General features: G+C 42.0%; 1 protein-coding gene across 19 annotated transcripts in view; it reads left to right on the top strand.

Annotated features, from left to right (window-relative positions):
* The window catches only part of MICAL3 (microtubule associated monooxygenase, calponin and LIM domain containing 3), a 235,800-nt gene that overhangs the window by 198,855 nt on the left and 24,395 nt on the right, over window positions 1-12,550 (top strand). For 17 of the 19 annotated variants that reach the window (XM_040345339.1, XM_040345340.1, XM_040345349.1 and 14 more), the window contains 3 exons: window positions 4,942-4,992; window positions 7,690-7,797; window positions 9,000-9,093. In XM_040345339.1, coding sequence (XP_040201273.1) covers window positions 4,942-4,992; window positions 7,690-7,797; window positions 9,000-9,093 — 253 coding nt within the window. The remainder of the gene's footprint in view (window positions 1-4,941; window positions 4,993-7,689; window positions 7,798-8,999; window positions 9,094-12,550) is intronic. The other 2 variants (XM_040345344.1, XM_040345347.1) reach the window with 1 other exon arrangement.

Genomic DNA, 12,550 nt, shown 5'->3' with positions numbered 1-12,550 from the left:
GCCTTGTGAAAGTTGGAAATCACTGTATTGGGCAACACTACTACAGTGATTGCTGCTAGTTTCCAGGTCCCATGCCGAGCACCTGCTCTGTTTTTTACTGAACATAGGAGGTTGCTTGTTCAGCACAATGAATACAAAGTATTCTCTGATTGGACAATGTGGAAATTGTGACCTCACAACCCTGCATCCCCATCTTGTCTAATCTGCATTCATTGTAAAAATGCAAAGTGTTCCCTGAATGGCCTCCGTATGAGAGAACGACCTCCGGTGTTCACAATGCAGCAGGCAACTGTTCGGTGTGGAACCCAGAAGCTACTGGAGAGCACTGTAGTTTGCAGCACCTACTACAGTAATTTCCAGCTTCACCAGTGATCCCACAGGTATACAGGCTTTTGTTGGTCCAAGCTTGGCTAATATAACGATATAAAGATTGCCATACCCAAACTTCAGCTTTAATGTTTGTTTATACATTGTTGTATGTATACATTTGCAGTTTATTTTTTTACCTACTCCAGCACTTCCAAGAGGACCCAGACTTTTACCTGGAGAGAGCCGAGGTACCTGGTAGTATCCTGGATAGTTGGAAATGTAGTGTGTATCAGTACCATGGGTCTGCATCTAGTACAGAGTCCACATGTAGTCTAGAAATAATATAAGCATTAATCGTTTTTGTTCACCGAGAATCATAGAAACCAATTTAGACCTCATTATTGATGCTGCAAATCATGTGAGTGCTATTTAGACCCCTTTCACACTGAGGGCATATTGCAGGTGCTATAGCGTTAAAATAGCGCCTGTAATCCGCCCTGCAAAGAGCTGTTGCATTCACTCCTCGCGCTAGCAGGAAGGTAAAAAATCCTGCTAGCCGCATCTTTGGAGAGGTTAAGGAGCTGTGTGTTTACCGCTTCTCCACCACTCCTGCCCATTGAAATCAGTGAGACAGAGCGGCTATACCGCTGGCAATGCGCTGCTGCAGCTGTGCATTGTGGGTGGTTTTAACCCTTTCTCGGCCGCTAGCGGGGGGTTAAAACCGCCCCCGCTAGCGGCCAAAATGCGCCGCAAATCCGACCACAGCGGCGGCGGTAAAAATAGTGGAGTTTTACAACCGACGCTATGGGCAGCTCAGTGTGAAAAGGGTCTTAAAGAAGAATTCTAGTCAGTGTGACTGCCACCAAAATGAAAAAAAATAAATATGGATGGGCAGTTCCCATTTTAACACCTGGGTGTTTTTAATGCTTTAGCTGGAATTCAGTTATTTTGTTTTAACTGAAACAATGTTCTGTATGGAGTTCAGCTGAGGAATGTATAACAGGTTTTGTTGCAAAAAGAAAAAATATAATTAAATGATCCCAGTGTTTGTCAATACCAGCAGCTTTTTAAAGGGTAGCTCCACTTTTGTGGAAAAAAAAAAATGATTAGCATTTATAATTGTTTTCTACGTTGATATTGATAAACATATTAGTACACCGTTTTCTAAAACTGGCAAAGCAATACTTTTTTTGAATTTATTTTTTACTTTTTTTGTTTTTAAATTTTGTATTCATTTAAATTTGTGCGTAACCCGTTGAGGGGGGCTTTAATGAAATAATGTCTCACATTTAAAACTGAGCTGCACAGAGGAATGAATAGGAAACACTACCAGGCTTCCTATTCATTCACAAACTGAAGCATAATAAACACTGTTTACTATGCTTCAATGATGAATGGACACACATGCGATCGGTACCAGTCGCTTACTGTGTTCATTCAGAACAGAAAGGGACTGGTAAATACATACTTACCGCCCCCTTCCTCCCTTATCCCACTGCAGCACAGATGGTTGAAGGAAGAGGAGAAGCCAGCAGTCAATAGGAAGCGCTTTAGCGCTGAATGGGCACAGGAGCGATCGATACCGATCTCTAACTGTGTTCATATAGAAAAGGAAGGGTCCAGTAAATGACATTTGCCAGCCTTTTCCTCTCAATCCCCCTGCAGTGCAGCTGAAGGGAGGAAGATGAGAAGCTGGCAGTGCTGCAGGGAGAGGAACAAGAAAATCGGTGTCTGCAATACAGCAGTACAGCCGGTCCTCCTGCTCAGCAAGTGCCCCGGCCCCCCTTTTGAATTCATAGGGCCCAGGCCTGGTACAAGAGGGCCTTTACAGTGTTCCTGGCGCTCAGGGGTGATTAGGGTGTGCCCATGCACACTTGGCACACTCTTGTGCACACCTATGGGGTAGGGAAAGTCATGCCTAAATACAGAGGGCAGCAGGTGGAAATACAATTTTCTTGTATGTAACAAGAGTAGAATAATTATTCTTTCCCCCAGCCAAAGTGGAGTGACACTTTAAGTTCCATTCATTGCTAGGATAAAATATAAAAAGCCCTCATTGGTTTATTTTTATGTCATTGGTTTTGCTTTTTATTTTAATTACAAGCCTGAGAAATGTGGAGGGAATGTTTTCCTTATAACATATCCACCAAAGTTGTAATATATAAAGGTTTTTCCTAACTTATCTCGCATTTATGCTTGATATACTGTATGTACAGTTCACAAGTATAAGCAGTGAGCGTTCAGAATTTTTGCTGTCTGTTAAATTGGAAGACATCTGCACCCATTTCTCAGGCACTTTGTGTTCTATGTTCTAACGGTTGGCATCTGTTTGATTGTTTTTGCATTTTTTTATATTGGATATTATTGAAGTGCATGTAAAGCCAAAACTTTTTCCCTCTTCTATTCATGTACTAGTGATGCAACAGGAAGTAAACGGCAATCTCTCCAAAGTGAGGGAATTTAACTCTGTGACCCAAAAAAATATGTCCCAGTTGAAAGATTGCCCCTCACTTCCTGTTCTGGTGACTCTAAGATTTCTCATAATTTTCCATTTTGGTGATTATAGTCACCAGGACAAAACAAGGGTTGTGATTTACTGTACACTGAGCAGTAAAAGCTGCAGACAATCAGATGGTCTACTTCATTTTCTGGCTGGAGGTTTCCCAGGGTCCTAGAGCACTTTCCTACCTAGCCTGACTGGCCGTTGCCCACCCCGTCCATTTATCAAATGTGGGTGATACCTAAGGCAGTCTGCATGCAAATACAGCCTGCCTAGAAATGCCCACTCCTTCAGACTGACACCAGCCCACAAAGCCATTTTGATATTTGCTCCTGAGAGAAGAACTGAGGCAGGGTGCTGTGATGTTTCCAGTAAAGTTAGTCATATATGGATTGAAATTTGGCTGGTTCAGCAGGAATGTATGTATGGGCAGAGAGTTTGGACAGAAGTTGATCTACTGATCCATTTCTGTACAGCCACACTGTCGTTTTTTTATCGCTAAATCTGCGCCGCAGGCTGTAGCAGGCAATACAAGATCATTTTACTCTGACGGCAATACAATGGTTAAGCAGGGTGGATTCCCCCATCTACATCAAGTGCGTGGATGGGAAATTTAGTTTTTTTTTGTTCAACCTTCTGTTTAACCACTTGAGACCCGCGCTATTGACAAAAGACGTCAACAGCGCGACTCTCAGGTGCCAACTGGACGTCTTTGGACGTCATTTGAAGTGCATTACCCGCGCGCGCCTCTGGGGGGCGCGCAGCGGGTAAACTGTCCCGGCGCATCGCTGGGAAGCCGATGCGTGTACCTGGCGGCCGCGATGTCCGCCGGGTACACGCGATCGTCGGGAACACAGCAGGGACATGGAGCTCTGTGTGTAAACACAGAGCTCCACGTGCTGTCAGAGGAGAGGAGACCGATCTGTGTCTCTTGTACATAGGGACACAGCATCGTTCACCTCCCTCAGTCACCCCCCTCCCCCCACACAGTTAGAACACACCTAGGACACATTTAACCCCTTCCTCACCCCCTAGTGTTAACCCCTTCACTGCCAGTCACATTTATATAGTAATTAGTGCATTTTTATAGCACTGATCGCTGTATAAATGTGAATGGTCCCAAATTTGTGTCAAAAGTGTCCGATACGTCCGTCGCAATATCGCAGTCCCAATAAAAATCGCAGATCGCCGCCATTACTAGTAAAAAAAAAAATCATAATTCTGTCCCCTATTTTGTAGGCACTATAACTTTTGCGCAAACCAGTCGCTTATTGCAATTTTTTTTTTGACCGCGCAAATGTCAGTTAAAGCGACGCAGTGCTGAAATTTCGCCTGGGCACGAAGGGGGTTTATGTGCCCAGTAAGCAAGTGGTTAAACAAAAAACCAAATGACTCCTGTATGGGTTGCCTAAGCTATGTACAGTACCCATCCATCTGCCATGATCTGCTTGCATTACATAGAAAAAGCAAAGCAATCCAGTGATGGCATCACTGATTCTGAAATAAGGAATGTAAGAAAAACTGGTTTTATTTAATAATTTCATTATTATGTTGATGGGGAAAGGAGAAGCCATGAATGGCAAAATGTAGTTAGCTTAAAAGTCAAGTTTAATCTCCCCAGGAAGATGCGACAGCAATAACTTGACGGGGGTTCTAACCCTTTAGTACTCAAAATTAGGGGGAAGAACATGCGTTTTGGCTACATCCACTTTAAGCAGTCAGATTTGACATCCTGCTTTCTTCTCACAGATGGGTGGCAATGCAGCTCCACTTGTCAGCTCTGACTGTGCTGTCCTCGTGTTTTGCTGAAAAGGTGTTGTCCCAGGGGGTTTAGAATAGCAGAACACATTTGTGGCCCATTCAATTCTTGTAACGGATGTCAGGGCTTTTCCATCTCAGGAATGTCACAGCACAAGGTCACCACCTCTTGTGCCAATAGTAAAATTTTGGCCTGCTTATTTACTGTACTGCTCTTCCATAATCCCCTGCGAACATCCTCCGCAGCAAGAGTTTTGTCCTTTTTGATGTCATTTTTAATCAGCTAATTATTGTGTTATTGATTATTTTCATTTCATTTGCTTTAACCAAATAATTTGCTTCATTTTGCCCTCCCCACCATGTGTCTGTGTCAGTCGGTCTATGTCCCCCATGCCTTGGCATTCAGACGGTCATATTCATCCAAGGTAGTGACATCATTATAATCATCTTGATTTTAACTCTTTCCATGCTGTTTCCGCTTGTCTTCCCACCTTACAATGAGGCAATGCCCCCTGCACTCTTACTATCTGCTACAAGCAACCAATAATAGAAGACATTCTGAAGCTGCTTTTGCTGATATTATTGGAATTCCCTTCACTGGTCGCATGCTTGTACCCACATCAGTGACAACATTGAAGCCAAAGACAACCTGGCAAGCCTCTATTTCAGATGGAAGCCAGAAACCGCAGTCAACATATTTTTCTTAATACAATTTTCTTTTAATTAAAACATTTTTTTTTTCATCATAAAGCCCAACTTCATCCAAAATATTTTTTTTAATAGTTTTTTAATATGGGAAATTATAATGTCTAGTCGATTTTTAATTGCTGTGTCCCCATTGGGGGGATTTCCCTCACTTCCTGTTCTAGTAATAACAAGCCAACAAAAAGGAGGGGAATTGTCACCAGGATAGAAGAGGTGATACAGGCAGTAAATGAGGGTGAACAGGTTTCACGGGGACAGAACAGGTAATTTCATGACAAGAAATGGGGGGCGGGGGCACAGGAGTCGGAGGGATAGGAGTAGTGACACTGGCCAGGAAATGTGGGAGAACAGATAACATCAGGACAGAAATTGAAGACCGGGTGTCGCAGGTGATACCAGGACAGGAAATAAAGGTGAACAGGTGTCACCAGGATAGAACGGGTAAAACCAGGGCAAGAAAAGAAGGGGAACAGGTGGCGCTAGGACAAAATGGTTAATACCAGGACAAGAAAGGAAGGGGACCAGGTTTTACAGAGACACAACAGGTAATACCAGAGCAGCAAATGAAGAATAACCGGTGTCATCAGGACAGAAATGTGAAAACAGGATAAGAAATGAGGGGGGGGGGGGTGACAGGTGCCACAGGGACAGATCAGGTGATAAAATGACAAAAAAGGCTAGTGCATTAATGCCTTTATTAAAAAGCCAAAGAGCAAAAATACTCACAAATGAACACGTCTCAAAAGCATAAATGGTGATAAAGCCAAATGCTGGTGACAAGGACTGAGATGTAGAAGTCCCATACAAAGGCTATAAGGTATTACACAAGCACGTGTTGCGAGGGCCGAACCCCCTTCCTCAGTGCTTGCTCCTCGTGCTCTGAGGAAGAGGATTCGGCTCTTGAAACGCGGCAGTTTTCATCTGTGCTTGTGTGACACCTGAACCTTGTTATGGGACTTCTACATCTCTGCCCTTGTCACCGGAATCTGGGTCTATCTCCATATATGCTTTCAGCCTTGTGGTCATTTATGAGTATGTTTTTTGGCTTAAATGTATTTAAGGTAGTGCACTAGGCATTTAACAGAAGGTTCCTCCAACTGGACAAAGAGGGCAGAATTCTAGTGACATTATCTACTATATAAGCGAAGAATCATGATGTTGTTCAATTCTTAAATCTTGAGGCGCAGCTTCTATTTTTTGCAATGTTTTTTTTTTTTTAAATCTATACAGAGCAGGCGATATCAGGACAAGAAATGAGGCAACAGGCATCACAGGGATAGAACATCGTTGAGCAAAAAAGGAAACCTGACCTTTGCTCCCACTCTGCTAATGTGCTTTTTTCCCCCCATCACTTCCTCCTCTTATGACTCCTTGTCCCCAAGACAGGAATTGAGGTTAAGTTTCCCTAGTGAGTACACAGACCAAACAGCGTTAAAAACCTGACAGGTGTTTTAACTCTTCACCCCTCTGTCCAAAGTGAAAAACAAAAGTTTTGGCTGAAGTTGGGCCTTTAAGATGCTTTTTCCCTCAGGGAAACTTTTTGTTTGCTTTGCATGAAATCCGTCTTGGGAAGCTGTCAAAAATAATCCCTCAGCCATTACACGGACATCTAACACTCACTGCTCTCCAGCGTCCATTCATGTCTTCACCTTTAATTTCACCTTTAAACACAGTTGTGTTTAGATCAGAATAGACTGCTTAATGCTATGCCACGAGCCGGTGTGAGAACGGACATCGCTCAGCACAGAGAGCACGGCACACCAAGCCCATTAATAATAGACAGCAGTCAGGAGTCCACATACCTTTGATGCAAATATTCTTATCGGTCAGTATTGATGATGTTTCCCAATCCTTGCTTCTATGTACGGTTTGTTATTACATGCACTGTTTGTTCATTACCAAATCCAGGCTCAGTATCCTGCAGAGTAATGATGCACAATGTTTGTGCCTGGCTGATTCTTTTATCTCACTTTAGGTCTCCCAGTCAGAATCTGACTGATTAAAAATAATAAAATAAATCTCTGATGATGCCAAAAACCCACAATGCCAGAGACCATGTGATTTTTTTCATAGGCTGTAGATGGAATGCCGGTGCAGCTCAGAGCATCATTTTATTACTGAAATACATCTTTTTTTTTTCGCTCAGACATATTCGATTCATGTGAATTGTCGATTTTAACAAGCTGACTGCACCAAAAGCTGGATTTTTTTATAATGAGTGGGTAGTGGGAGCAATACTTGTCTAGACGCCATTTAAAGGATGACCAAGTGAGGATAACGGATCAAGTTAATAAGAAGTTAATGTTTATAACTCATAGAGAATTGGTGGTTTGGGCTTTTACAATACATTGGTGGAGGTGATGGGAAGCACTTGATGTCCAATGTGGTTCGTATTTTACCTATTTTCCTCTTGACAGAAAACCTACACGGACGAAGAGCTAAATGCCAAGCTTACTAAGAGAGTTCAGAAAGCTGCTCGGAGACAAGCCAAGCAGGAGGAGTTGAAGAGGCTGCACAGGGCACAGGTAGATAAAAACTAGCTTTTTTATTTCATTTATTAAAGACTGCCACAAATTACTGCAGGACCATAGAGTCTGAGCTATCATGATAGATACATGTGGATCCCCATTTATCTGTCATGCTGCTTATGCTCACTGTCTTCTGCCTTATAAATTAGAGCAGCAGAAAAATTCTTACTCGGATTTACTGCACCCTGTGAGCTTCTTGCTGTGTGCATTAGAAGGTGCAACAAATCAAAAAGAGCCCACCTCTATCTGGCTTGAGCACATCCAGCATCATCTAGCTCTTTCCTCACCAACCTGAACCTTTCATTCATTGTATTTAAATGTCTTTATCATGGAGACTCTGCATTACTTGTGGCCATTACTTAAGATGATCTGCATGCATGGGAGAAGTGCCTAGTTACTCCCACTTCTCCACATTGTGATTAACTTATGAACGTAGTTTGATTAGATTTGCATAACCCCTCCTAAGAGCCATCCCACTGCTTGCATCATGGCTGTGATCTTCTTATAAGAGTACTTATAAGAGTACTGGGGGCCCCCTCCCACCAGCCATGTTCAGTTTACATTGCATAGAGAAGCACAGAAACCTAATAAATGTCACTGGGTCTGAAATAAGGTATGTATTGATGACAACTTAAAGGAGAGGTCCAGCCTGAGCTTTTTAGGCTGGGCTTCTCCTCTGGGTCACAGGAGTGCAATTCTTTTTGCACTCCTGTGACCCGTTTTCAGCGGAGAGCAGTCTGAAGTCCGCTCTCCGCTGACGTCACTGGCATCAGTCGAGGCAGCGCGTCATCCCGACTTCCCAAGTCTGGATCCGCCACCTGCTTTGATTGATAGCAGTCTCCACGTCTCAGCGAGACGCTGTGACGGCTGCTCCCCGCCCCTCCATGGCTTAGTACACCAATGAGCACGGAGAAGTAGTGCAGAAGCGATACTGACTTACAGCATCGCTCTGCTCGTGGGGGGAGTGAGTACTGAGCCATCGGTAGTGTTCGGTGGCTCGGTTCTCAGTGCAGAGATGCCGGGGGATATCCACTGAGGTAAGTATGACTAGCAAAAAAAAAACATCTCTTTTAAAAATGTAAAGGGAAAAAACAGGAAAGGAAAAATTAAAAAGCTTCAGTTTTTTTTTCAGTTTGAAAACATTTTAATTATTTGCATTTAAAAAAAGTAAATTTTTTCTCATTTTTTCGTGTCTTCAGATAATCCAACGGCAGTTAGAGCAGGTGGAGGAAAAGCAGCGACAGTTGGAGGAGAGGGGGGTAGCGGTGGAGAAGGCTCTCCGTGGGGAAGCAGGTATTGTATAATTGCAGTTTTGTTACAGTGTCATTTTGCAGGAAGACTCCAAGAAATTGATCTGTAACCTGTCGCTGTAGGGTTACATTTGGACAATCATGTGAAATAAATGCCTAATAATCGGTTTAATTTTGGTTTCACAACATCCTTTTACTGGCAATGTCATCCTGTCAAATTAATTTAATCAATGACTAACCTGTTTTTAAAATTTTCTCTTTGAAAATCATGCCAACTAAATCTGCAGGTCTCCTACCTTCTTGTGTCACCCGCTATTGAACAGCTGGGGTCTTTCCACCTAGAACCAATGCTAAATCACTGTTTGCATAGCGCTTCCACCACTGACAACTGCTTGGTGCTGGTCTAAGGAAGACTTCTAAAGGTCTGCAGCTGGGGGGCCTCTCAAAACCAGCTTTCCACCTTCAGAAAATTTTAATTGTTTCTGGCTTGTACTTACCCTAATGCTCCCTTTTTGTAATGCATATGTTTTTGTTGCTGTAGCTTCATTTTGTTACATTTTTACCTAGTATAGGATGTTCTTATCTCCATTTCTGGGCACCAGATAGCTAAAAGTATGTCTTTAGCCAAAACCTTTTTTTTTTTTAAAGCTTCGTATAGAGTTCACTTTTCTGTGCCCTAATGGGAGATTCCCTTTTATTTCTTATCTCAGAGATGTAAAAAAAAGGTGAGGGGAATTTCCCTCTTAAAATTTTTATGTACCGGAATAGGTGACTGCCAAAAGCAGCAGCAGGTCCTAGGGCTACACCGGATGGGCAGTTGTCTCCCCTCCTGTTGCTACCTGTGGCCAGTTATGGGTCACCCTTCGGTCAGATATGCTGTCTGGGGAAGATCCTCCTCATCCCCAGAACAGCATTGGTAGACAATAATGATCTCAGAAAATGGCTGAAAATTACAGGAGAAAGCCAAGCAACTAGTTTATTATGAGCTGCCAAAGAGTTTGTACTGGCTAGTAGTAACATCAAGTCTTCTGAAGGTGGATCTTGCTATGTAATAAAATTCTTTCTACTAAGATGTGGCATTCACAGTCACAACTAAACTTATCCTTTATGTTCAGTTTTCCAAGAAATCTCTTCACTTTCAAATTGACTTCAAACCTGCTAGCTGATTGGCTTAGGCAGATTGGTCACCGTTTATGTGACCAGCCTGGGATTTAATCCTCACTGGTAATTATTTTATCTTGAGATTTCTATTGGACAAAATGATAACTTATCGTCCTTATTTCCTTATGTTATTATGATGATTGTTTTCTAACCAACTCTGTGACCTCACAGTTAATCCGAATCCCATGTCTGAACACCATACTAGAATGATGTTTTTATTTCTCCGTTAATTCCCCGAATTAGACATTAATATTTTTTATCTGTAGCTAACAAAGTTGGAGGATATAAACAAAGTGGTCTATCTGGTGCACACAGCAAAGGTTCTTGTCTCTGGAATCCATCCTACCAAGAACACAATGGGCAGGCTACACTCTGTATATAGCTTCCTGATAGAAAATGGCTTCTCATCTTTATTAATACCATGTCACATTTTCATAGCCTCTAAGCTTAAATAAAAGTTGCGTGTTAAAGAAATGTAATATCATTTATGGATAAAGAACTTATCAAATCTTAATGTTTAGTATAAGGGGAGAGATATTTCCATACACAACTGACTTCTCGTGTAGTAATCCTACTGACAGCTGTCACTTTTAAGGCTCACCTTAACTTATCTGCAATATTAAAGGGAATGTACAGTCTTTTCACTGTTTCTTTAAAGAGGAATGTCAGTCCCCTTTTACATGGCTCCACCCTCCCATCTAACCTACCACCATTATGGTGCATGCACAGATGTACTGAAGACCTCTAACGAGCCTGTGGGTCCTGGCAGAGACCTTTGCCACTTCTGCACATGTGCAGAAAATTTCCTATGAATGAGCAAAGATGGTGACGTTTTGGGGCTTCCATAATAAAAATCTTTGTGCATGTGCAGATATGCCACAACTCAGTCATGTCCCTTTGCAGAAAAGAAAATCTCTTAAATTTAAAAAAGAATGTCTATCCAATTGTGAGAGAGGGGAGGGGAGAGGTCAGTTTTAATATTTTTATGTTGCTGGAAATGATCTGATCAATATACCGGTAGTCTTTAGAAGAGTAATTCATGTTTCTCTTTTGCCCATTGAGGGATGCCCCATTGGTTAAATTTATACCTTACCATATCTTACAAGGGAGGTGGACACTAATTAAGAGGCCAGTTCCATACAAACTATTACACCTTCTCTATCAAACATGCTCAATTTGAAGCATTCACCTTTTTTCCTTCCTCATTTGTAGTAAAAAAATATTTTTACATATCACGTAAAGTGGTTGTCACATTATGAACTTTCTAGTATCTCCTCGGATTCAAAAAGACATAGACTACAGTGTGTGTGTTTTTTGAAAATTATAATGCTAATTTCCTTTTCTCACAACACCACTGTGTGGTCACATGATCCCCCTCCGCTCTCCTTCCCCGATCTAAGGAGAGCCGTGGGATGGGCTGAGATTCCCCTCTGGTGCCAGCCAGCTTAGGAAGATCATGTGACCACACAGCGACTGTGTGAAAGATGGTATTTAGCATTATAATTTTCAAAAAACACACACACTTTAGTTAATAACTTTATAAATCAGAGGGGCATTCATGTTCCTGTGTTGGATATTGCAGTGGCAGGAGGGGAGGGATGGGGGGAGATTTGCTCTCACACTGACTAGGAAATGACAGGGAGAGACTCAGAACACATAGCAGTATGACAAAGGCACATAAACTGACCATGGTATCATGAATCAGCAGCCAGAAGCACTGTGCAATTTATCATGCTTTAAAGGAACAAGATTTTTTTTTTAAAGGTTATAACCGCTTTAAGTGAAAAATTATAGGGAATACCTCATAAGGCCGAGCACCCTGAACCAATGAACTACAAACGGTGTGCTGTAAACTTCTAAGGAGCAGCTGGTAGTGAGACCAAAGGTCTAATATTGTGTTAAAGAAATCAAATTTCATACAGCGCTCCAATAACCATATATAAATGCATCAACGATAAACGTGCGTAAAATCATATGTGAATTCATAAATACACAAATTAATCTTCAATCCACGTGAGTGATGAGAATCCTTGGTTATTGGAGCACGGAATGAAATATGATTTCTACAACCACTTTATTTCTGCTTTGGTGAACATCGGAGAAAAAGATTTTACAGCATGTTCCTTTTATAAGTTGGGTGTTAAAATAGTCCAAGCTGCAATTCACACACCAGTAACAAGGCCAGGCAGTGACAGTAAATTGTATAGCAAAGGCGACCATTCTTTATAAGGATTTTTTATCTTCCTCTAAACCAATTGCAGGTTTACATTTGCAAGATTTTTAACTCCTTTACTTTTGTCTTTTGGCATTGGCCTGTTTCAGTCAGACAATGCCAGTCT

Source organism: Rana temporaria, chromosome 3 (assembly GCF_905171775.1).
Source record: "Rana temporaria chromosome 3, aRanTem1.1, whole genome shotgun sequence".
NCBI classification, from domain to species: Eukaryota; Metazoa; Chordata; class Amphibia; order Anura; family Ranidae; genus Rana; species Rana temporaria.
Note: the sequence above shows the minus strand (reverse complement) of the source record. Positions and strands in the feature narration are given on the sequence as shown.